Source organism: Carlito syrichta, unplaced genomic scaffold, assembly GCF_000164805.1.
Source record: "Carlito syrichta isolate Samal-C Ts95f unplaced genomic scaffold, Tarsius_syrichta-2.0.1 Scaffold139895, whole genome shotgun sequence".
Classification (NCBI taxonomy): Eukaryota; Metazoa; Chordata; class Mammalia; order Primates; family Tarsiidae; genus Carlito; species Carlito syrichta.
The window spans coordinates 54,359-81,451 of NW_007083991.1; the positions used below are offsets into that span (position 1 = coordinate 54,359).

General features: G+C 41.4%; 1 protein-coding gene across 4 annotated transcripts in view; it reads right to left on the reverse strand.

Annotated features, from left to right (window-relative positions):
• The window catches only part of LMCD1 (LIM and cysteine rich domains 1), a 68,931-nt gene that overhangs the window by 31,297 nt on the left and 10,541 nt on the right, over nucleotides 1–27,093 (reverse strand). For 2 of the 4 annotated variants that reach the window (XM_008049924.1, XM_008049926.2), the window contains exons 2-3: nucleotides 5,921–6,009; nucleotides 608–863 (exon numbers count right to left, since the gene is read on the reverse strand). In XM_008049924.1, the coding sequence (XP_008048115.1) occupies nucleotides 608–863; nucleotides 5,921–6,009 (345 nt within the window). The remainder of the gene's footprint in view (nucleotides 1–607; nucleotides 864–5,920; nucleotides 6,010–27,093) is intronic. The other 2 variants (XM_008049927.1, XM_008049925.2) reach the window with 2 other exon arrangements.

Consider the following 27,093-nt stretch of genomic DNA (forward strand, 5'->3'; position numbering starts at 1 on the left):
ACTTGGAAGGCTGAGGCGGAAGGATCGCCGGAGCCCAGCAGGTCGAGGCTGTGGTGACTGGGAGCGTGACACCTGCACTCCAGTCTGGGCAACGGAGTGAGACTCCACCTCACAAACAAGCAAACAAACAAACAAACAAACAAACGGTTTTGTTCTCCCTTCTAAGACCAAGAGGCTTCAGTTTTAGGGAAAGGAGAAGACTGTTTTTCTGCTCACCTCCAGGCATGCAAAGGGCATATCCAGGCTACATTGAGAGGAAATGATCATCTTGCAGAGGGAGAGAAACACTGAGAATTTTGAACGATAAACAGGAGTGTTCAGCAGTGAGAAAGTCAAAGAGAACAATGAATACTCCAGTACTAGTGCTGGAAGGCCCATTTAAGTTCATTTGAACACCTCTACCCATTTCATGCATGAAGAAAACTGAAGTCCAGAGAGTCATTTCAACATTGCATGATATAGGAGTAAGGCTGAAACCACAGCCATTTCTACCATTTTTGTGACCTTGACTTCTTGCTACCCTGCCTTTGAAACTCAGGAATCCCTGACATGGCTAATATTTACAAGGGTAGGAAAACAACCACTTGGTTGGAAGTAGCTGTCTTACCAGTTTCTGCGTGACCCCAGGGGGAGCCCACTCATAGGTGATGGTGTCAAAGGTGGGATCTTTCCCAGTGGCAATGGGGTTGGTCATGATCATCCGGTTCCTCTTGTAAATCCGAATGCCGTCCCCGCCTTTCACCCGGGCAGTGAGGGTGGAATACTTGGAGTCCATCAGCAAGCGGCCAATTTTCCGATCATCTTCTAGGTCGGAGCTTAGGCAGTGGTCCTCTTGGCTGCATTTGCAGGACTTGCATATTTTCCTGGGGAGGTGCAGGGGGAGGGGAGACATGTGAGATCACCCTCCAGCTGGCAGCATTGTACCCTTTTGAAAGCAAGCTCAAAGTTTAACTTTAGTAACTTGGAAAGGTTAGCAGCAGACAAATGGTAACCTGAGACAAAAAGGCCTTTGGGATTGGGAACGACTTTTGGGAAACAAAGTCCTTCTGTTAGTCTGTCTATCTGTGGAGAATGTAGGATGCGGATTTTGTTGGCAAAAAGAAAATAGTACGTTTTGCCTCCTGGTGGCTGCCATGGCAAAGGTTGGTTTGCTCAATAGAGATACTTTAAAGTCTGTGCGGCCCATAGCCTGAAACTGGCCCACAGTCTCACTTTGTAAATAAAGTTTTATTGAAACATAGCCAGGCTGTGTTTACACATTATCTGTGGTTGAGTTGGAGCTACAATTTCAGAGATGATCTTGACCACAAAGCCTAAAATTTTTACTTACTCTCTTTTGGCTGTTTACAAAAAATAGTCTGCTAACTCCTGCTCTAAAGAATTATCCAAATTGTTTCCCAAGATTCATAAGACTCAGAACAAAACAGCCTGCACACTGAAGTTAAAATACAGTGGAGATTTTTTTCGTTTCTTTCTTTCTTTTTTTTGAGTCAGAGTCTACTCTGTCGTCCAGAGTGCAGTTGCACCATCACAGCTACTGTGGCCTTGACCTTCTGAACTCAGACGATCCTTCCACCTCAGCCTTCCAAGTAGCTGGAACTATAAGTACACTCCAGCATGCCTGGCTAATTTTTTAAAATTTTTTATTGTAGAGACTAGGTTTTGCCAAGTTGCCCAGGCTGGTCTTAAATCCCTGTGCTCAGGCAACCCTCTTGCCTCCACCTCCCAATGCACTGAGATTATAGGAGTAAACCACTGTGTCCGGCCAAGATTTTTTTGAAGAAACAAGTGGACAGGACCCAGGAGAAGGGACTGAGTTGAGAAAACTCCTTTGGCTGGCAAGATTGATGCTCACTGGGAAGGCTTTCTCAGGCTGGGAGAAGAAAATGTATCCCGGTGAAGGTTCAAATTCACTTGAAAGCCCCACGCTTCTCTTTGACAATTAAAAAAAAAGTGTGTGACTGCTTTGTGTCAAGTTGTTAAGGTTTAGAAATCCCGAGTATGAGAGGAAAATTGCTCTCTTCCCTTTCTGGCAGGCTGTGCTATGTCTCAGATGCTCTTCTACATGCAATTTAAGAGCCTGTTAAGTAAAGTGAGCAATATCAAGACCAACCACAGGGATGGAGAAGGCCTAAGTAAGGGAGACTTCACTGTAGCTGCATGACTGACAAGCCCCAAGGAACCCTCCTGTTTTCTCCCATACTCAGGAGATGAATACATTTGATTGTGTATCACAGCTCTTGATTGTGGGGCTAGCAAGGTTATGTCTTGATGGTCTCCAAGAGTGGCCCTCAACTAAGATCAGTTCTGTCCCCAGGGGCATTTAGCAATGTCTGGAGACATTTATTTGACTGTCACAGTGGGGGAGGGGATGCTACTGGCACATAGTGGGAAGAGACCAGGAATGGTACAAAACATTCCCCATTGTACAGGACAACCCCCACAATAAATATAAGGCCTAAAATGCTGACTGTGCTGAGGCTTGGAAAGCTTCATTGAATATAAAGAGAATGAAACCCTGTTACAGTCTTCAAGGAACTTACAGTTGGGGTGGGAGAGGTAGAGAAAATCAGATGGAAACTATAACATAAAGTAGAATGGGTTTGGGCTGTAAGAGAGTTGCATAAGGTCTGGGGTATTTCTGCTGGCCTGGACCAGTTCCCAGGAGGTTACTAGGCGATACTTAGAAAAAGACTCAGTACTCAGTGGTCATGAATTTGGAAAACAGTGAGTTAAAAAAGGTCAAACACCTGTCTTTAGTGCCAGGGCTTCTTGGCTTTAATACATTGATGTGCACTGTGGCATTTCAAATGCTATTTGAGAAGCTTGCAGTCCAAATTCACATTCAGTAGGCTGCAATTTGAGAACTGTTCATATCGACCATCTCAAGAATACAATCCAGCAGGATGAAAGAGAAAATGACCCTAAGAGTATTGTAGGCAACATGAAACATCTTTTCCTTCTCATAAGAAAGGGTTGCTTGTTTTGCAGAATTGGAGCATTCAAGCCACAGTTAATATTGTTCTTCTGTCTATCCCTTTCTGGAGCCAGGCAGGAGGAGACTGCTTCTCTAAAAAGACAGACAATAGACAGTGCCAGTGGTTTACACATGGGGACTGGCAACAGCAGAACTGGAAGTGGAAGAGAAGTGAAGGAGATCGTAGGGTGGAAGATCAGAAGAGCCCCGATTCTAAGTCTTCCATGTTCCATCTGATTGTCTGACTGATGTTCCATGTTCCATCTGACTGATGTTAATGCTTCAATATATGGATCAAATTTAAGACTCTTCTAGGATTGTTCAAACAAAGATGATACTTGCTATACAGGACCTACAAGCTATCATCTGACCTCCCAATACCATTCATAAATAGAACTGGATAAGGAAGCTGCCTTTTGCTTTTTCAGTTAAGGTGGAATCTGAGGATGCTACTAGAGATCCTGGGGATGAAAAACATTTTATTTTACTTTTATTTATTTATTTATTTATTTGAGTTGGAGTCTCACTCCGTCATTCAGACTGGAGTGTAGTGGCCGCTCCCAGCCACCGCAGCCTTGACCTGCTGGGCTCTGGCAATCCTTCCGCCTCAGCCTTCCGAGTAGCTAGAACTACAGTCCCACGCTACCACACCTGGCTAATTTTTGATTTATTGTGGAGATGAGGTCTCGCCAAGTTGCCTGGGCGGGTCTCAAACCTGCGGGCTCAGGCAATCCACTCACCTCAGCCTCCCAAAGGCGCGGGATTACAGGCTGAGCCACCGAGCCCAGCTGAAAAACATTTTAAAACAAAAATGTTAACAAATATTGATGCTCTTTGTGAGTGTGTCAGCATTATTTCTCCTTTTATTCATGCTCTTCATGTTGCCAGGTCTGTTGGTGGGACTTTATATACAAGGTGGACCCCCTCCCGCTCCCATTTTTCCCAGGTGCCCAGATTGTAGAGGACACAGATGTACCTTAAAGGATCCTCAATGGTATTAAAATGGCTATTTCTGCAATCTGTCATCAACACCCTGGAATTGAATTCAGTCCTGTGAGGATTAGTTAAGGGGTTTTTCTATTAAACTATGTTGTTTGGCACTTTGGTCATTTACATATCTTTCAAACCATTGAGAGTCTAAAACCTGGAGCATAAGAAAGGTTTAACAGAGTCCCCTGCTAAGCTTCTGTGATGTTAATGCTTCAATATATGGATCAAATTTAAGACTCTTCTAGGATTGTTCAAACAAAGATGACACTTGCTATCCAGGACCTACAAGCTATCATCTATATTTCTCAAAGACAATTTCACTTGATGTTCAAATCATTTATAGGATGATAAAGAACTGTAGAGATTAAAACAGTGGTAAGAGATGTCTGCTTCCAGTCATGAGGAACAGGGTCTGGAATATCCTCTCTCCATAAACAACCAGAAAAACCAGACAAAATAAATTAAATAGCCATTTTAAGATGTTGGACAGCAGGCAACCTGGGACTGTGATCCTTGAGAGGAGTGAAAACATGACTGAACCGATTCAGTGGGTGCATTTATGGAACATGTTCCCCTGTACCAAGAACTCTAAAAGGAGACATCCTAGCTGTCTTCAAAGAGCTGAAGAGGAATCAACACTGTCCTGAGACGCTAATGGAAAATTCAGGACCAATGGGGTTGAAATGACAGGAAAGTTGACTTTCTTCAAGGCCAGAAAGAGCTCAAGTGGCCAAATTAGAAGTATGGGGAGTTCCCCGTCCTAGAAGTGTTTTAGTTGTAGAAGGAATTTTTGTAGGGAATAGAAGCCTGAATTGGATGACCTTGAAGGTGGCTTGCATTCAGAAGATGATGTGAGCTCTTCTGAGGTCGAGAACTGTCAGGGAGTGGAGTCAAGGAGCGGTTTTCTGCTTTGAAAGCTCATAGCCCACAGTACTGAAGGCTGGTTAGAAGTGTGGGATTGGGTTTCATGCAGATCTGAGTTCAAATCCTTCCATTTAATAGCTGTCTCCCCATCACCTGCCTTCAGTGTCCTGACCGACAAGATGGAGATACCAATATCCACTGCTTAGTGTTATTTCAACATTGAAATATAAAAGGTTTCACTCAGTTAATCCCCAAGTAGTTATTTTTGTAATTGCCATCTCACAATGGAAGTCAGCATAGCTGAGAAAACACCTCCCAAACTTTGTTCCCCCATTGAGTGCCCAAGGCATCACTACAGTAGTGATGACAAAAACTCCTCCTTCACTATTGTGCTCCACAGAGCTTAGGTTCCCTCTCCCAGGGCTGTAGGACAGTCTCCTGGAATGTGCCCTGTATGACTCCAGGGGGTACCATTCACTTAGATACTAATGGTGAGTATTGCCAGAAAGTTGTGTAATGTGGCAGCCTCACCCTTGTCCGAATCTGCAGTGAAAATACAGAAAGGGAAACTGCAAATCCAAGTCCAGCTGGATCTTGTGGCCTTCCCACGAAGACATGAATACCAGATCCTGGTTGTAAAAATACCGTGGATAGGATGAGCTCTATTTCTGTCCCAGGGGCTACTCTAAACTGAAACCCACCAAGAGGGATGATGGTGTGGTGAGGGGAGATCAACCCCATTCACCAAACCCCAGGACATACCCTAAATGTGCCAGGCACCAGCTCACCCCTGCCCTCAGCTTCCCAAAGCCATTCTTGCTGGACTGGGCTTGGTAGTCGCCCCCTTGAAGTGGTTTATGAAGCACTAAGCTCCTGCTTTAGATCTCTGCTCCCCCACACCTCCACCACCCCAAGGACGTTGTTCATGATTCTGAATCGGGCCAAGCAGGAATGCCTTCATTCTCCAGCCATTCCTCCCAGCAACACATGCATCTGAAACAGTCCCCACAGAGAAAGCAACCAGGGTTCCCAGAGAGGACAGCCAAGAAATTAAGGCAGGCCGAGTCCTTTCTGACAAAAATCTGTTACCTCCATGAATGTGGCTCGAAGCCCGCACACGTCCCCTTGCATCTCAAACATGCCACACCTTTTGCTGACTGCAGTTGGCCCAGGGACATCTGGAAAAGGAACAGAAAAGAGGGTGTTTTTCTTCCAAACGTCTTGGACTGAAGATGCTTGACCTCTAAAGACTTGCCAGTAAAGGGACTGTGTGAGGTGCAAAGGGCTTGAGATCAATAAGCCATCATCAACTATTTACCAGGAACGAGAAGATCAGTCAGGAATGCGGAAAGCAACCATGGGGGTGGGGGTGGGGTGGCAAGTGTGGAAAGGTAGGGCCCTTCCCAATAGGAATGCGATGAAGGCTTGTTCCCAGACTCCAGTGCTGTCCTGAAACATAAAGACTTGTTGGAAACACCCTTCTGTGAATGACCTTCTGCTGCTCCTCCCCCGACGGGTTCCCACTCCCTTGATCCGCTTGTCACTGGAATGGAATCTTCCAGTGTCTCCTCTCCCTCATTTACTTGTGAAGTATTGAGAGGGTGTGATTGAACCAAAGCTGTAGGCACAGACATGTGCATGCTGCCAAATGTTTATAGTTCGAAGCATGACTTAAATATTTTGCTAAACTATTGAACATCACATGAGATTTTAAAATCTTCTTTGGTAGAAGATCAATACAGGAGACAGGTTTAATTACTTGTTACCAGTCAAAGGTAACAAAAGTACATTGGCTGCTGTGCTGATGTGTTCAGACCCAAATGGCTCTCTGATGGCATTTTCAAACCAGAAGCATCACCTGGGAGCATTTCAGAAATACAGACCCTTAGGCTCCACCCCAGCACTTTTGAGTCAGAATCTGCACTTCACCAAAACTCCCGGGAGATTTGTATTATGTTAAAATTGGAGAAGTGGTGGGTTGTATATAGATCTGCTGGCTGAGAAATTTCTCTAATTTTCCATTTGGGGGTGGGGGCGAAAATTACTTGGGATATACATTTATTGTGATTTTATCATAAGCAGGGCTCAATCAACTAGTAAAGCAATGTAAAGGGATAAACTCCTCACCCAACACACACATTGATTCATTTAACCATTTATTTATCATTTACTGTGTACCAGGCACAGGGAATACAACTTAAGACTCAGGGGTGCCCTAGAGGAGCTAACAATCTAGATACTCAGAGATGGAAAGGGAAATACACTCAACTTCCGCTCCTGGAAAGGGTAAGTTTGGGAAAAAGGAAACTGCCTGTTGTGTAGTAATGGATTTTGGAGTCTGAGAGAGATTCCAAATCTGGTTTTTCAACTTATTGGCTTCATGGTCTTGGACAAACTGAGCCTCAGTTTCCTTACCTGCCAAATGAGTACAGAGATAATATATGTAAAGTGGTAGACCACATTAGGCACTAAAAATGGTCCCTGCTGTTATTTTGCACACAGATAGGGGAAGGTGTTAAACTCATGGGAAATCCAGGGAGCCTACTTAGAAGAGATGATTTTGGATTTTGGGTTGTGCAGGATGGACAGGCAGAAAACAGGGAGAAAGAGATGCCTAGCAGAGGGAAGAGAATGTGCAAGGACAAAAAAGTACAAAAGGCACACTAAACAGGGTATCACAATCTGAGTACTTCCTTTGGAACGTTATTTGTATTTAAGAGTGGAAAAAACAAGCAGTGAAACTTGTGAAGCCATTCTCATTGCCAGTGTTAGAATTCAAAGAGAGATGCACAAAGAGACAAGTTATCCCTCACAAAACCTCCCTTCTGAACTGCATGTCTTCCCATGATAATGCTTATCTCCACGCCTCTCATTTGGTGACTGCTGTTTACCCCATGTCTTCTCACACTGCTGTTTTGTTTGTTTAACACATACACATAGTTTTGGGGAGTAGGAGTCAGTCATGTTCCCATAGAGGGAAGCAGTTTTATATTTGTGTCTGTTTCATGCTAAATTCATGTCAAAAGTGCAAGTGAAGAGAGCACCCACTGCCAACTCATCCTCCTAAACTGGGGAGCTTTCACCCATGGCAGAACTCTGCTCTCTGAAGCCATTGGCTATAACCTTGCTAATTTCCACCTCTCCCTGACGCCTTCAATTCAACTTGAAATATAGTGATCTTCCCTCGCTTAATACTCGAGTGAGTCAAAGTTTATCTTGGGAGGTATACAATTTGTGAATAAGTCTTCATTGTTGGACCGTTTCAGATATAACCAGAGGCCTGGAAGCTGAAGAGATATGTGGAAGCCTTTCGAAAGTGGCAGAGCACTGTGCATGCTCCAGCACTATTGTCCTTCTAATGAGGCTGATTTAACCATCATTCTACAAGAGGATTAGTTCTGACGCTTGGCCTGGGGAATGGAGCTGCAATTCTGTCTGCTGGCTCAGGGTTTGGTTTAGAAATAGTGATGTAAGGCCTCACAGCAGAGCGCTGCTGGCCTGCGGTGTGAGGGACTGGCCTAATGGTGCCAACTCTGGCATTTATTAGCTGTGCAACTAGAGACAAGTCATTTCCTTGCCTAGCTTGAGTTTCTTCTCCGTAAAATGAGAAAAATGGCCTGGATAGGGGTTATTCAATTCCATCCCATAGGATACTCATTTTTTGAGATGTTACAGAATGGGGGTGGGAGGGAGGATGACATGCTCAAATGAAAATGGTGAGTGCTAGAAGTGCAGAGGCTTCCAAGCCTTGAACATGCTGGCCTGCACCAGGAGCAGGGAGAAAGGTGAAGAGCTAGCAGCTATTTCCAGTTTGGAAACCCAGGTGTTGAGGCCAGGCAGGTCTGGGTTTTAGTCCTCCTGGTTTGTCCCTTTCTTCTGCTATACTTGGGTAAGTAACTGGTCTTCTTGTGTCTCAGGTTCCTGATCTGTGTCATGGGGACAACAGGAATCCAACATACCTCACAGAGTTTCCAGGAAGATTAAATGGGATGTTGCTTGAAAAAGGACTTAGCACATACTTATGCACTGCATGTTTATTGTTGTTGTTGTTGCTACATCTTGCGAAAAACAATTTGAGAGACCCTGAATTAGGGATTGTCAAATTATTTTTTTCCTTAGAAACAGAATCTTGCTCTGTTGCCCAGGCAGAAGTACAGTGGAGTGATCACAGTTCACTGTAACCTCCCTGTCACTCTTGGGATCAATTGGTCTTCCAACCTCTGCCTTCTGAGTAGTTGGGACTACAGACATGCGCCACCACATCAGGCTAATTTAAAAAAAAATTTTGTAGATACAATGAGGGTCTTGCTATGTGGCCCAGGCTGGTCTCAAACTCCTGGTCATAAATAATTCTCCTGACTTGGCCTCCCAAAGTGCTGAGATTTCAGGTGTGAGTTACCATGTCCAGTGTGTATGTTCTAAAATTTTTTTTTTCTAGCTTCAGAATTCTAGGAGATTTCAGAGGAACTATTTTTCTAACTGCACACCCAATATACTTTCTTATTCTCTAGTTTGTTTCATGTATATAAGAGTTGCCTCTCTGATTGGATTTTTTTCAAAAGAAAAAAGCCCCACACATGTTCCATATTTAATGATTAATTCATTAAGCAAAACCATTTCCTAGTCCTTTGCCTGTGTAGTGCCTGCTACCAATCACCTGAAGAAAACCGATGTTAAAAATCACAGTGAGTCCAAAGAAAGCCCAACGTAGTCAGCATTGCTAGTCCACGAAACCAAACTAAATGTAGGTACAGGAAGTGGAGAGTTGGCCTTAGTCTCCATTCTGCTAGTGGGATGGTTTCCATGGCCACAGTAGTCTGTGGAAGAGAAAAATAAATGGCCTTGCAAGGAAGAAATTGATTTGGTCTATCAGGCCACACTTGTAGCGTTTCCTGGCTGACTGTTTAATACAATAAATACTCATTTGTCCATTGCGTGCCATTCATCTGGGAACCAGACAGACCCAACTATCTTCAACACAGAGAAAATGATCTCGTTTACTGAGGAAGGGAAAACATCAGTCAACGACAGTGTTCCAAGTGAGATACTCTGGTTTATAAACAGTAGGTTTCTCTGATGTGGACTCTGTCTCTGTTGAAAGATGACACAGTGGCTCACAGTAGCTGAGAACAGAAAAGCTTAAAAGAAACCATCACTTAAGGTTTCTTGAAATATGGCATCTAATATGTCCTTTGTCCTGAAAAGAGGAAGACATTTTGATGCTTTTCTTTAGCTCAGGTTAGTAGGATGTGATTCATCTGAGGTTGTCTTGGCACTTAAAAGGACTCAGATCAGACCAGGAGCCCCATGGGGATGCAAGGAGCATGGAGGCAGCAGTGGGACTCCTCTCTTTTAAGCATTTGCCTTTAGGCGAACTCCAGGGGAAGTCTTAAAGGGAAAAATGTCACAAGAATGATGATGATGTTGGGGTTGAGAAGAAGAGGAATTTAAAAGGAGAAATGCATGAAGTTTCGGGATGAGCTTTGGATTTAGAATTTTCTAAAATGGGGTTTCTCCTCCCAGCTCAGTTTCTTCCTCTTTGAGTAATTCAGTTTCCTCCTTTAAAAAATGGATTATTCCCTCCCTCTTCTTTTTGCCTCAGCAAGGCTATTGTATCATGTACGATTAGTATGCTGCTTGTCAAATAAATATTTACTACTGTTAAAAAAAATTGCTGGGCATGGTGGCTCATGCCTATAATCCCAGCACTTTGGGAGACCAGGTGAGAAGATTGCCTGAGCCCATGGGTTTGAGACCAGTCTGGGCAACTTGGTGAGATCTCTTCTCTACAATAAATCAAAATATTAGTGGCATGCTTCTGTGGTTCCAGCTACTTGGAAGGCTGAGGTGGAAGGATCTCCTGAACCCAGCAGATCAAGGCTGTAGTGGCTGTGAGTATGCCACTGCACTCCAGCCTGGGTGACAGAGTGAGACTCCAATTAAAAAATCATCATCATCATCATCCAAAACTTGGACATAAGGCAGAAAGATGGGTGGTATGCCCTTTCAAAGTCATATGGAGGCAATATGACACTGGCTCTCTCCATTCCCACAGGATTAATTACAGAAATTTATTTTGCTCAGTTCCAAAACTTGGTCAAGTTACATGTTACCTTGCAGATTTTGGTACAGTAGAGATAAAAATAATTTCTGCCATTTTGAAAAAAAGACAACTTCAAAGGTTATTGTTTATTGTCCTAGAGGACATTAATTAGTTTTGTAACTAGTTTATCAATCTTATCCTAACATTAAACTACCTAGAAATATCTAATTCCTCAAGTGCTTTTTAAGCTGGCCTAAACATCTTACTGGTTCCGTCATTAATGAGTAGAATAAAATCTTTGTTAAGTTTCACTTTATATGTGCACCAAAATCATAATTTTACCTTTTGGAAAGCTCTTAGTACTGTCATATACCCTCATGACTATTCATGAGTTTGCATTCTGAGCTAGCATGCTCTGAATTGACACAAAATTCTATTAAATGGAGACTTGTCTTTTACAGATTAGTTCTGTAAGCATAGGTGTTATTAAAAATTTTGGTCAACGTGTCTTGTTACTTAAAAACAATGGATGGGGTGAGGTTATGAGAAGGTCCTAGTAAGAACTGGAATTATATACAAAAAAACCATTCCCAAATTACCTTACTACCATCGACAACCCTAAAAATCATAGCTTTACCATCCACAAAGTGATTTTTTACTTACTTAGCCATTCTCATTGAACAATTATGAGCTCCCTTTGAAGTAAAATAATTTTTCCTAGTCAGCAGATGATGAATTATCTTGAGTCTGAGAGTAGAGAAGCAACTTACCCATTCAAAATGGTCTTGATTGGAGCTTGAGAAGGGGCAATGGTCCTAAGTCTACCCTTATCCTGTATTAGTCTTTAAGCAAAAATGTTTTATACCTTTCCCAGTGATCACAATCATAGCTAACATTTTTTGAGTACTCCTGATGTGTCAGGCACATGCCAAGCACTGTCATGATATTTCATTTAAGCTTCTTGACAACTCTATGAGAGAGACGCCTTTATTAAACTCATTTTCAGATGAGGATACTGAGGTCCAGAGGTTAAGCATCTACTTCAAGATCCAACAGCTAGTTAGTGGTAGAGCCAGGTCGTGAAACAAGGCAGGTCTTATATCAGACCTGTGCTCTTAACCAATCTGCTATAATACTTTCCACCAAGGGTACAGCACTTTACAGTTTACAGAGTATATCCTTTATCTTACTTGGCTTTCACCACAATCTTAGGAAGTAGGTATTTCACATTTTACTATGAGAAAAACAAACTCATAGAACAGACAGGATTTGCTGCTAAGGATATAATTCACACATATGCTGTTGCAATTTAGAGCTTGTGACTTCTTACCATACCAGGAGTCTCCAGACTCCAGACAGCCTTCTACAAGTCTAACTTTGACTCTGGGTATTGGACCAGTTGGGTACAAAGAGTGGGAACAGTATGTCTGTAGGGGTGGGAGGTCCTGGAAGGGTCTGGGTCAGGGGCAGAGGACAAGGCCTAGAAAATGTCCCAGGCACATTCACCTTGGCCCAGAATTTCTATCACTTCCTCTTGTTTTGCCCAATAAACTAAAGCATAGATGTTCAAGGCAACAACTAATAGTCTTTGAGTGTTGATGGAGAGGCAGTGGGCAAATGATAAAGTAAATCAGAACCACAGGCAGGGTTCGTGGAGAAAAGAGCCAGGGCACTGGTTGCACTTAGTTTGCCTGCTGCCTCCCTGGAAGTCTGACGAGGCTACAGGCTGCCTATGCTTAGTATCAGATCCAGGATTTGGAGCTCAAATAGGAGACCCAAGTGGTGGAGATGCCTGGATGGACAGTGGCTTGGGGAGCTACATGTTGAAAACTGCTGTCTACAAAGTGTTCTCACTAAAAAAGTAAGAACATAAACTATAATAACCAAGGAGCAAGTCATTTCTGGGTTTATTACCAACTCGTAATAGTCTGTCTATATTAAAGATACTAGTACCCATCTCGTTCTGAAGTTATGCTGAACCGCTTCTAAAGGAATAGATTGCTGGGTGTAAGACTTTACTGGCGTCCTATGATATGGTCCACCACACCTGTCCAGATTTATCTCAATTGTCATATTATCTACTGCTGCTATCCAGATTCTCTTTCCATTCACCTGGGCCTCTCATAGTCTTAAATCCACACTCTGGGTTTTTGTTCATGCATATCTAAACCTTAGAGAACTTCAATCCCACTTACTCTCCAGGGACCAGCTTAAGTCCTATCTTTTCCATAATAAAAGAGAATAACAGCAGCTATAATAAGTGCTAGGACTTATGGTTTTCTTTTGGTTGTTGTTGCCAGAAACATTCTTTTTTTAATTTAAAGATGTGGGGTGGATTAACGGTTTTCTAGGGACTGTGCTAAGCCTGACTTCATGCAAATCTTACAACAACTGTGTAAGGTAGGGAAGTTGTGGTTGTCCTCAAGGTGTGGTCCCCAAGCAGCAGCAGCAGCAGCAGCAGCTAGGAAACTTGTTAGCATTGCAAATTCTCAAGCCTCACCCCAGACCTATGAAATCAGACACATGGCATATGCAGCCCAGCCATCTCTGTTCAAGACCCGTGCTCTTCAAATTAATCAGACACACTGACTAGCACAAAGATCACCTGTGATTTGGCTCAAATGCACATTTTGGCTCAGCACGTCTGGGGCAAGCCTGCCATTTTATAGTTCTACCAACTTCCCAAGAGAAGCCATTGCCGCTGTTCCAGGGACCACACTTTGAGTAATGAGGTGCTACACCAGTGGTTCCCAAACTGGTCTGCACATTGGAATCCCCTAGGGATCTTCTAATGCTTCCAAGACTTAGGATACATGCCAGGCCAATTTAACCACAATCTCTGGGGGATGATCACAGGCATCAGTATTTTTGGAAGCTCCCCAGGGCATGCCAATGTGCAGACAAGTTTGGGGATCACTCAGTCTCATTGTTTTATCCTCAACTGCTCCAACTTGAACTTTAGAGACTCTCAGCTCATTGGCTTAATTATCCCCCTTCCCATTATACACTGTTGATGAGAGTGTAAACTGGTATAGCCATTATAAAAACAGTATGAGCTTCCTCAAAACATTAAAAATAGAACTGCCATACAATGCAGAAATTCCACTTCTGGATATATACCCAAAGAAAAGGAAATCAGTATGTTGAAGAGATAGCTGCACTCCCACATTCATTCACAATGGCCAGAATATGGAAATGGCCCAAATGCATCAACACATATATGGCTAAAGAAAATGTTTTGTGCCCCATTACAAAGTGGGCAAAAGATGTGAATAGACACATCTCAAAAGAAGGCATACGAGCAGCCAACAGATACATGAAAAAATGCTCAGCCTCACTAGTCATCAAAGAAATGAAAATTAAAACCACACTGAGATACCACCTAACTCCAGTCAGGATGGTTATCATCAATAACTCTAAAAACAAGCTAGAGAGGATGCAGCCAAAAGGGAACACTTCTACACTATTGGTGGGAGTGTAAACTAGTACAACCTTTGTGGAAAACAGGGTGGCGATTCCTAAAAGATCTAAAAATTGACCTCCCATACGACTCCACAATACCCTTACTGGGAATATACCTGGAGGAACTCAAATCACCCTGTGAAAAAGATACATGCACATGCATGTTTATTGCAGCATTATTCACAATAGCAAAAACATGGAACCAACTGTGCTGCCCATCAAAAGAGGACTAGATTAAAAAAAAAAGTGGTATATATACACGATGGCATATTACGCAGCCCTAAATAAGGACAAGATTATGAACTTTGCAGCAACTTGAATGGACTTAGAGGCTATAATACTGAGTGATCTACCACAGAAACAAAGAACTGAGTATCACATGTTCTCACTCATAAGCGGACCTTGAACAACTATCTTAATACTATAGGAAAGGGATTGGCAGTAGTTGGAAACTGCCAGGGGAGGGGGAGGAACACCTCGTCAACAAGGGTACCTACATAATGAACATTTGTATACCTAACCCTGAATTGTACCTCACATTTTTTTTTGAAAAATCTGTTTCACACACACACAAAGGATTATTATTCGACCTTAAAGAAGAATAAAATAATGCCATATGTGACAACAAGGATGAAGCTAGAGGATATTATGCTGACTGAAATAAGCCAGGCACTGCAAGAAAAATGCTTATATGTGGAATCTAAAATACTCAAACTCTTAGAAACCCAGAGAAGAAGAGTAGTTGCCAGAGGCTGAGGATTGAGGGAAGTGGGGAGATGTTGGTCAAAGAGTATGGAGTTTCAGTCATGCAAGATGAGTAAGTCTGGAGATCTAATGTATAGCAGCACGACTATAGTTCACAATGCTGAATATATTTAACAATGAGTATAGTTAACAATCTAATGTCCAGCAGCATGACTGTAGTTCACAATGCTGTAATGCATACTGGAAATTTGCTAAGAGAGTAGATCTTAAGTGTTCTCACTACAAAAAAAGCAACTATAGTGAGGTGAGAGATAGCTAATTAGTTTAATTAGTTCACAATGTATATGTATATCAAGGTATATCCCTTAAAGACATACAATTTTTATTTGTCCATTATACCTCAATAAAGCTGAAAATAATTTTTCTTTTTATACTGAGCCTGTGGACCATCATTCCCTCCAAGGAGAGTTTTTTACAGCAAGTCTGACTTTTGCTGTTGTCATTTCAATTGGGTCACATCTGCCCTGGCACAAGCCTGCCTCACAGGTTTTAGTGCCAAATGCAGTAATTCTCTTAACAACCAGACAGGAGGGAAACCACAGCCCTTCCTCTTCCTCCAAACTTCACTGACTGATTGATCTTCTCCAGGGCCTTCATCCATACAGAGACCCTTTGCCTCACTTGAGGTCAGGAGTCGTCCCCATGCCCTTCCCAACTGTAGGTTGAAGTGGGTACTGAGGAATCTTGCCTGATGGAGGAGACAACCTGGGAATATAACCCTCAAATGGCTGCAAGCTGCATGAGAAGTCATTTTTTTTCCCCTTAAGTATGATTGTTTTGGGGAGCGGCCTGGCCGGGAAGCCTTGTTTACTTTCCTGCTTAAGAACTCTGGGGTCTTGACAAGGGTCTGGACTTCTTCCAGTCTTAAAGCTCCCCAACAACTGAAAACGTGAGTTGCCACAACAGGGCTACACAATCCTAACAGAGTAATGAAATCAATACATTCAGCAATACAGTAACTGTCTGTCCATAAATTAAAGTGCTGTGCTTCCTGAAGGTAAACCCTCTGCCCACCTGCTCCTCGTGGGTCAGGGAAGGTAAACCCTCTGTCCACCTGCTCTTCGTGGGTCAGGTCATATGTGTTACCAGAGGAGGGGGTGGGAAACCCAAGGATCCTGGGGGAAGGCCTGTTCACTCTTAAGCATCAGGGTGACTTTTTCCATCCTATTCCATAAGACATTATTTCTTTTCTGTTGTAATGAAAGATATTTCCTATCTTGCACCTTCGGCCTTAAAGCAGAACTGTTGTTCTATGTTAATCCTCTGACTTCTTGCTCACTCACCTCCCCCAGCACTGGGGAGCCCCTAGGTAGGACTTTAGGCTGTGGCCAAGAGAATCCTGCTTTGCCAAGTATGAGATGAAAGAGTGGGACTTGCAGCCCACTTTTATAGCAGAAATCAACCAAAAAGCCACTTTGGATAAAGCGAGCCCTAAAATCATTGCGAGTCTCTCACAGACAGCAGCAAAGATCCTGTCTACATTAGAAGTCATATGACAAAAGTTCTGCAGGGAGCTGTGTGTGTGTGTGTGTCTCTGTCTGTATGTGTTCAGATCTACGGTTTCTACCCTAGGGTTGCTCCTTGGGAATTTCTATTCCTCTGTCTGGACAAGCATAAATGTGAAGAAATCCCTTCAATTTAGATACTCTTTCCTGAATTGTGTAATGAGGATAAAAATGCACAGACTAAACAAATTGAGATTAGTGCTACTGATCTAGTACTTAGCATTCTATGGGTGGAAAACTTTTGTTTTGCTTTTAAAGATCAATCTTATTTAAAGCACAGAATAGGAAAACAACTGGTGGCTGATGAGCTGATGGCAGAAGTGTCTGAATAGGCAGTACTTCAGGGTAAAGATTCTGTGGTTTTTCCTATTACATGGTTTGTGTGTGTTAAATTTATCCCTTGGACTGGCTGTAATAGAAAGAGTCAGATGGATTTATTTTTGATGTTAGGAGTTTCTAGTGTCCCAAATATAGTTTTAAACAAATGCTAAATGAAAGAACACTTTTCACTCTTATAAGAAATGGTATTTTCTTTTTAATTTTTAAAAATTAATTAATTAGTTCAATCATTTTTGCCTCTCAAGATAGTTTGTCTTACTTGAGGTAAATTTGGGTTTGAGGCAAAATATACCATATTATCCTGAATGTCCCTCTCTTTCAATATGTCGTGTTTATTGGGTAAAATCAAATTGAAATTAGGGTGGCCATGAAGGAGAAATAAATTCATGGAAGCCCAAAGTGCTGTCCATGAAAGGTTGGAGGGATGCATGGTGGTCCCGGACCATTGTGGGGGCTGGTGAAAGGGACTTTTGCTCCCATGTCTTCTCTGTCAATCATCCTTGAAATCTGTCTCAATCATTGTATTCAGTCTCCTTAATGAACATGCCCTGGGCATTTCTGGAAAAGGCCAGCCAATTCCTCCTATCACTTCCTCAGGGAGAACTTTGATTAGATACCCATTCTCCTTCCCCCTCCCCTGGCCCCGCCCCCGCACCCTCCTGACCACTACATATGACTCTTCATGGAACACTGCTGTACTTGTAATCACTTGGTTAGTTTTGCTTTCCCCTCCAGGAGAGGGAATAATTGGAGGCCACCAAGGTTCACGTCATCCTGAACAAAAAGGGTTAATCTGGCTATAAAAACAGAGTAGAAAAGCAAATCCATATGTGTAAAGGGAAAAATAAAAATGAAAGGTTTAAAAAAAATGAAAGACTTCTCTGTTTAAGACCTTGCTCCTGCCTCCCCTCCCCACCTCTGCTAGCCAAACTTCACTAATTTGAGATCAGTTTCAGTAAATTCAGAATGCTCAGACCCAGGACCATGAAAAGAGTAAGCATATAGAAATCTGCCTTTGGATGGCTGATGGTGGTGGTGGTGGTGGTGGTCCTAAAACCATACCCAGCTTTAATAACTGACTCCACGGCCTGTGCCTAGGAATCTCCTCTGAATTGAGAACTTATTATCACAATCCCAGTTCTCCCAGTCATCTGGTCTACCAACTGAGTCTACTAGCAATGTCTGCCTCTGAACACATTATCATTTGGCATAAAGGAGCAGACACTGTGAGTGCTCAGCTAGCCAGTTCCTCCTATCACTTCCAAGAGGGGAAACTATCTGTCCCTCCTTCTTTTCCTTCTTTCTGTTTGCCTTTTGGATAATTTCACTCTTTAGTACCTTTAGCACTTTCATCATAAAATAGAGAAAGAGGTGATAAGACTCAAATCAGTACATTTTTCAAGGGTTCGCCACTCTTGGAACAACCTGATGCGAGGGACGTTTGGACAGAGAGGCTATAGCAATTCTATGAAATCATTAGCATGGCCGGGCTCCCCCTCCCAGTTGGCACTGGCAATGGCCTTTGAGAAGGCGAAGCCTGGAAACAGTCACAGAATATTTCTTTGATCTTTGTAGGGGGATGGAGTTGGAGTCACTTTGAAAAAGAGGAGTATGGAACAAGGCAAAAAGTTCCAAATCCTAAATTGAGCGATTCGTTGCTGGGTGATTGGATCTGTGTGATGGTGCGTGGAGAATCTAGGAAGTTGGCAGTCCCGGCCCAGGATGTGGACTCCTTTGTTGAACATTCTGTTGGCAGGATGAACATGATGATGACAGAGGGGGAAAGGAAACCAGCCTCTTTGGCTGCCAGCTTCTTGCTGATAACTGATGTTTACACACCATTGTAGCCAAAGCAGGTCCACAAATCTTATATATAAGGGACTCTGCTGTACCTAAGCGATAGGATTTTTAAGACTGAGCTAATATTTTCCTTTGACACCAGCTCCCTTTGAACTGGCTACAGATACCAGGCTAATGTGAATAGTGAGTTGTACTAAGGCAGACTAACAAAACCAGTCAAGGGGCAAAACCATTCTCTGCTGTTTGAATGTTGCCCACATTTCTAGAAAAATCAGCCCGTTATTTGAGGGCTCCCTGTTTCATTAAGCTAGTCAGTGAGAGGATGGTCCCCCTATCTCCTTCCTTCTCTGGACTTTTTATGAATCTTTTGAGATTACTGAGATTCCCAGGAGCTGGTCACTGTTTTAATTGTCTATGAAAGGAATTCCTATATGGCAAGTGCTGGCCTGGCATTTCTTGCCAAACCTAGTGGTTCCAGAGGCTCCAGCACAATACTTTTTTCTTGGAGTTGTCTTTTTTTCTTTCTTACATATGCCCTGTCAGCTTTGGGAAAGATGTAGTAAAGCCACCAGCTTCATTAAGAGACAGAAGTTATTCAAACCCTCAGGAAATCTTATTCAGAGATTTACCAAGTAGTTTAGGGGGAGCCAAGAAGACAATAAAGTCCCCATGGGGACTCCTTATTCCTCTGCCACCCCATTCCCTAAATGAGAACAAGCTGTTGGTATATTCCAGGCCTAGTATCTTCAGGTTACACTTGGAAATTAAATCCTAATTGGTTTTATGGTTCGTAGATTTTGGCCCTTAATAGACTCGTTCTCAAGGATAAATCAATAAGCTTGAGGTCAGCAATACCTACTTATTATACCTCCCCATGTTTATAAGATGCTTCTGATTTTAGCATCCTGATGTCTAAGGAATGTCATCCAATAAGAAGGTAATTTGGGTGGTGTGTGTGTGTGTGTGTGTGTGTGTGTGTGTGTGTGTGTGTGTGGAATCTGTAGCATTACTGATCTTTCCAAGGATTACACACTTTTATTGGAGTTAATTTTGGAAATAGGGGAGATTTAGCATACTTTGTTGGAGGATTTTTAATTTTGCCTGTCTGAATCTTAATATCGTAAAAGGAAATGTGCAGTATGAATGCATAGTACTGTTACTAAAAGTCTGAAGGTTTTGCTTATGCAAATGCTTCCTGCTAGAAATCTCCTGCCCAGATTCCTAGGCTAACTTGTATGACAATAGAAGCATTGATGCGCGCGTGTGCACAACACACACACACACACACACACACACACACACACACAAATACACACACACACACGGGAAGGGATTTCCTTCATCCAACATTGGTGCCTTGATGGTAAAATACCACTTGTGTTTTAGTGTAGTGCCTTTAGCAAGATGTTTTCCTGTTTTAAAACAAGCATCCTTCTTATAAAAGACTCCCTTCTTCTCTTATTTGCTATCATGTGTTCTTAAAACTATCATTAAATACACTTCTTCTTTCAAATATTTTATCCTTTCCTTGATTTCCCCCCTACATAATGATCTAATGGCACACGTCATATATAGTTGGATTCTGCAAGTAAGAAAATCATAAATCTTTGGAACTGAAAGAACCTTAAAGGTTATTCAAGCCAAATATTTCTAAACTGTTTTATGAAATGGAAGTTAGTGAGTGGTCATTCGCTTTTCAAATAATTCACTTTTAAGGTCTTGCTTTTAAAATTCATCTGCTACGATTCAAATGTAAAACAGAGCTACAGAAGTCAAACTACTTTCCATAAAATTATCTCTTGAGAAAATTTAGAATTATTCATTTAACCATATGCCCCAGTGAAGATGCCAAATTCCTGCATACCCCTGAGCCTGCCCACATGCATTTTCCTCAGTTTGGACCATTTGTCTCTTTCTTCACCTACTAAACTACTATTTGTCCTTCAGGTACCCCATCATTAGAAAACCCTATACACTGTACTTATTTGTAGTAACCACCATGATGGTAATTATTTAATTGTGTGTATAACCCTTTAATGTCACTCTTTCCTGCTAGACCAAACTCTAGGAAGGTAGGGTCCATATATGTCTAGTTTATTGCTCTTTTGCCACCATCTAGAGTAATGTCTTGCACATACTAGCTCCTCAATAAATACTTGTTTAGATAGCTTTTTATATAACACTTGTATTTTTGCCAAAATCCTATTTAGAGAGAGAGAATCACATTTTTCTAGAGAAATCCCACTGCAGGCTTCTCCATGGAACAGAGTATTGACAAGCACTGGGAAATGGTGAAAACTCGGCCAGTCGATGAGAATCCTCAAGCTTTGCAACTTTTCAAGGCATTTCTGGTCTTGGCTCATGGCTTTGGGATATCCCTTTATACACCCCTTCCTTTGCAATGATTTGCTGTGCATGTTGGAGCGTAGACTTGAACCTGAGCCTGGGATACTTTTTTTCACAATCTATGTGACCCTGGCAAGCAGCTTCTGCTCTCTGAGACTCATTTTAAAAAAATCTTTAAAATGAATCATAATCCCTGCCAGCTTCATGGGGGTGGTTGTGAAAATCGAATATGTTAATACAGGTAACATGCTTTGAATACTGAAAAGTGCTGTAGAGATGAGGGATAATCGAATATTAGATGCTTACAAAACTTCATGGTTCTCCTTCATGTATATTGTCCTCCATCTGTGTGATGATTGGCTTATTTTTGTTTAAGCAGAACACCTTTAAAACACGTATTTCTTGAAAAAAACAAAACAAACCCCTTTATTCCTAAAGTCTGTACAAAATAGAAGGTTACCATAACAAATTAAATATGAACCATTACATTGTGGCTAGATACGATTGTATTTTAAAAACCCTGAACCTGAGGACTGCTTGCCATCTGTTTAAAGAGAAGTTGGGCAAGTGTGTAAGATGTTAAAGACCTTGTAGCACTTCCTCTTTGATATAATCACAAGACTGAGAAAACTGAAATGAGAGGGTAAATCCTGACTAACATGGTTCACTGTTTTTAATACACATCTGTATATCAACTAAATTCTTCTTGAGATAAACAAATCTATGGCCCACACTTCTGGAACACTGAAAACATGTTCGATATAGATGAGAGATAATACAGGTGGGGCATCCCTTATCCCAAAATGCTTGGGCTCAGGAGTGTTTTGGATTTTGGATAGTCTTAAAATTTTGGAATACTTGCATACACCCAATGAGATATCTTGGGGACAAACCCAAAACTACACATGAAATTCATTTATGTTTCATAGACATCTTATATGTATAACCTGAAAGTAATTTCATATAATATTTTTAAAAATGTTGTACATGAAGCAAAGTTTATGCACATGAGGTCAGGTCTGGACATTTCCACTTGAGGTGTCATGTTGGTGCCCTAAAATTTTCAGATTCTGGAGCTGTTTAGATTTTCATATAGAGTGAAGAGGTAGAGCTGTGGAGCGAGCTGCCTACATTAAATTCCTATTCATCATGACTAGCTATGTAACTATGGCAATTTACCTAGCCATTCTGAACCTTAGTCTTCTCACCTGCACCATATGTTAGATGTAAAGATTAGGAAAAAGTAATGTAGAACAAGGCCTGACACATGACTCGTGCTTGATAAAAGCAGTTAAAATGAGTCCTGTAAGAGTAAGGCTTCTATTTAAGCCCCTCACATCAAGGGAAGAATGTGGTTGAAATTTTTGTTGTTTTGGTTCTGAGCAGTAGGGGATGACTAATAAAACCAGGGAGAAATTTTGAGGCCTTTTCTCTTACTAGCAAAGTAAAGAAGAGAATTAAAGTGATTGATTGAACCATTCAGATTTTTAAAATATCAGCCAACAAAGCAATTTTGCCTAGCAAAATTTTGAATAGACTTATCCACTCCTTCAAAAGAGTGTTTGTGGTCAGCATGGTGTCAAGGGCTTGGCGAAAATTATAAAGCACCAGAGAGGTGTTGATATTGTGTTTTTTTTTTTTAAGTGAGTGCCAATTCTAAGCCTTCAGGATAAGAAGAAATATGATGAGTCCAGGGCCTTCTCAGAATTTCTTGCACTTCAAAGAGCATGTACTTGGCAAAGATTCTTCCGCTTTCCTGAGTTTGGTCAACGTGGCTGAGGAAAGGCAAAACTCTTAAAATTCTCACAGATGGAACTTTTCCACTGGCCCTATTTTGGTATAAATATTCATCAAGGGCTAGAAATGTAAAGTTGATAGCGGTCTGAGCTATGAGTGGTTTGCACTAAGTTTCTGCCAGTTTTCAGTCGTCCCCCTGGCTCTTATCTCTCAGGGGGGCCAGCCCTCCTGAGATGTGGCTGCTGTTGTTCAGTGACCTGGGCCAACTGCCTTCCCAGACCACAGAAATCATTGAAGTCCGTGCTCAAGAGACTCCCAGCCAAAAAGAGAGGGCCTCAAGTTTCAGATGAAGGTTCAAGTCAGTTGTTTGAAAAAGGGAAATGAATCAAGAATTGGCTTGTCCACCATCCTAAAGCCAATCTTTCTGTAGACAAGTCTGAAGAAAGGGAATAAAAGTTGGGACCATACATCAAAACTTCAGGGTCTGGTTTGGCTTGCTGCCTTCCCCCATTCCTCTCACTTTCATTTCCTTTCCATCTTAAGTTCACTCCTCAGTGCTACCAAAGAGTCTCCCCCCAGCACACTCTACCTTGCCAGTTCTGATCTTGGTCCAGAGTCGAAAGGCAACATGTGCGGGGCCCCACTGAGGGGTCTTGGAAGAGGTTAATGGTCTCCCCTATTCTATTCCATGGCTGTTGGTATCCTCCACTTTCATACTCTCTTTCCCTCTTTCTATCCCCTCAGAATTCCTTGTCCCTGCCAGGAAGGAGAACAAAGCTGTTCTTAACTCTTTTGATGCCTTTCCTTCTCTCTCCAACTTCCTGATTCCATTCCATTCCCTTTACTATCCACTAGCATTCTTGAACCCTTATGGTGTGCCAGGAATCTGTATTATTTCATTTGTATTATGTTCAAAAACAGGCACACAATGGGAATGCACACAAAGGGGAATAAGGCATGGTCTCTGACCCTAAGGAGCTTGCACATGGAGAATTTCAGTGTAAACAGGATGTGATGATACAGGAGTTAAGCAGGAAAGACAGCAATTGCGGATGTTCCAGGGCCATTTGGAAAATTAAGCGTGCATTTAGTAGGAGAATAAATCCATGGAGTAGGGCACAGAGGAATGGATGAATTTTTGGCCCATAGAGAAGAAAGCCCTCTTAGCCAGCATAAGTGGAAGAAAGAGTATGTTCAGGGAATGAGTGACAGATCAGTTTGGGGGGAAGAATGTTGTACTGGAAGATGTGGCTTAGAAAAAAACTCATCACATAGAAATTTTAATGCCAGACTAAAGTCAATGGAAAGATTTTTAAGAGTCCTAGTGCAGCTGTTTGGGACAAAGTTATCCCTTAACAAGATATCTTCATGGGGCTGCAGTAAGAATTCAACCCTCCACTCCTTTGTCCTCACATCTTCTGTAGCTTGGGTATATATCCCTTTCCAACTATTTATCAAATTTTGTCTTTGTTATTTTCTAATAGTACTTCAAAGCAAAATTAGCATAGACTAAAAATTCACTTATTTCAAGTGTTCTCTTGACTACTCTCTACTTATATCCCATGTGACCACCAACCAGATAAAAATACAGAGCACGTTCTCTCTCGTGCCCTTTTCTAGTCAATAAACACGTTTTCCTGTAAAGGTGTTCACTCTTCTGATTTCTCACTGTAGATTAGATTTTGCCTGTCTTTGAACAAAATGTAAATGGAATAATATGGTGTATACACTTTTATGTCTGGTTTCTTCTTCTGTCCAATATGTTTAATATTATTCATAATATTGAATATGTTACTTTTTTTATTACTAAGTAATGCTTTGTTGTATAAATATAAAACAATTTGCTTATCCATTCTCCTGTAGCTAGAGATTTGAATTGTTTCCAGTTTGGGGCTATTATGAATACAACTTCTCCAAATATTATTGTCCAAGTTTTTTTTTTTGTGTGTGTGAATATCTGTGCTACTTTCTCTTTGATATATACTTAAAGGTGAAATTGTTGTATCATAGGGTAGGTATGTATTTAACTTATTCGAAGCTACCAGTTTTTCACAGTGGTTATATCATTGTACATTCTTCCTTTGCAATGCATGTGAGTTCCAGTTGTTCCACATTCTTTCCAACACTTGGTATTGTCAATATTTAATTTTGTCATTATTCTAAATGCATAATGTTATCTCATTGTGTTTTCAATTTGTACTTATCTGATGAATAATGGAAGTGAGCACCTTTTTCAACACTTTTTTCCATTCAGACATCTTCTTTTATGACATGCCTACTCAAGTCTTCACCTATTTTTTAAAAAACTAGATTTAAAGATTGATTTGTAGGAGTTATTTCTATATTCTGAATACAACCCAGGTAAATATATATGAACATTATATTTCTATGGGTTGACTTTCACTTTCTCAGTGGTATCATTTAATGAAAGCAAGTTCATTTTGATGGTCAACTTTCACATTTGTTTATTGAGCACTGCTTCCAACTGGAAAAGTCACAAGGAAGAAAAATTTGGTCACTTGCTTACTGTTCTAGTATTCCATATAGTAATAAGTGATGACAACTTTACAGTTTTTTAAAAATCTTGAATACTTCCTATATTTATCAAGGATTTCTTCTTTTCTTCCTTAGCCATCTATCTGTCAATCTATCTATCTATCAATCAATATAATAACGTCCACATATATATCTATATATACATACTCTTCTCCTTTTCCGTTTTCTTTAAAATTCAGGTGCTTTGCATGTGCAACAGTGCAGATTTTTCTTAAGTGTTTATGACATGGATTTGGTGTTCTTCTCTTGGTGTTTTAAAGCTGCCTAGTCCCTCTCTCTTGCCATGCTTTTCTACTTTAAAGTCCTCTTCCAAGAAACAAAATAATTGTTTTATGACTTGTGCCAGGTGGAGGAGCTGGCACAAGTCATAAAACCAATCCCCAATCACTGGGGGAGGCCCGTTGGCCATTTCACTCAGCTCAGAACCAACACCAGGTCTCCCTGAAGGTAGAAAGAAACCCAAGGAATAGATGTTGTGACCTTCATCCTGACCAAAATGTAGGAATTAGTAGGTGAACTGGGACTAGAATTTTAGGAAAGAAGTGGCCGTTGTATCCTTGAACCTACCAAGAAGAAACCAATGGTGAGAATTTACACACACAAAGAGGTTTTAGCTCAAAATAAGAAAGAGGTTTATAATAATTAGAGGAGTTAAAAAAAGTAGACATGTTCAGGAGGTGTGAGTGTTCCTCAGTAGTATTCTGACAGCATCTGGCTACACAGTTCATCTCACGTTTAAGGTTTTGGATGGAGTGTTAGACAAAACCGAGTTTTAAAAAGTCTTTCTGAACTTGAAATGCTATGATAGCCTAAATTCTAGCTCTTAAACTAACTAGCTCTGTGACCTTGAACAAGTCATATAGCCTTGCAGGATCTGCTTCCTTTACTGTTAAAAAGGGAAGTTGACCTAGAGAATCTCTAAAGCCCTATCTGCCTCTAAAATTTTTATTTTGATTGCTGATGCATACAGTACAAATATTATTCAAGAATGTATATGATGATTTTTTTTATGCGATGGTCCCATCCCTGCGCCCATCAAGGAAACATGCAGAGGTAGGTGATGACAGCCATTTTAATTAGCTGTGGATGTTATTACGGGGTTGTGTTTTCCCCATGGGCTGTTTGGGCCTGTTGGCTGTGTAGGAGGATAGACTTGAGGAAACAAAGTGTTTCCATGAAATCGTTCCCTTTCTTCAGGACCTTGCAAACATGGAGATGATCATCATAATTTTATTTTCCAGATAACTGGCAGGGAATCATCTGGGATTTTTTTTCTCTGTTTCATGCTTCATATGCAACTGACAAAAATTAAGGATAATCATCCTAGTGGCATTTTGCTATCCAAACCATGTGTGTTTCATTTTGATGCATTACCTGTTCTAAAATATGGCAAGAAGGACCCAGATTTTAAGTCAGAAATCTGAAATAAGAGTTGTATGAGAGGAATTGCTTTGATGTAAGATTCTGGATCTTGTTAACTAAATTCCCATATTTCAAAATGCTGATTTGTAACCATACAGTTTATTGAGGAATCTACTTAGGATTTCCTCTAATTATCATTTAAGTGACTTCAGTTTCAAGGGGAAACTCAGGGCACACACATACATCCCATGGTGCTTTGAATGGTGTTCTCATGTTCTACTCACATGGGGTGTATGAAATCGTGCAGAGGTTTTGTGTGCGTGTGTGTGTGTGTGTGTGTGTGTGTG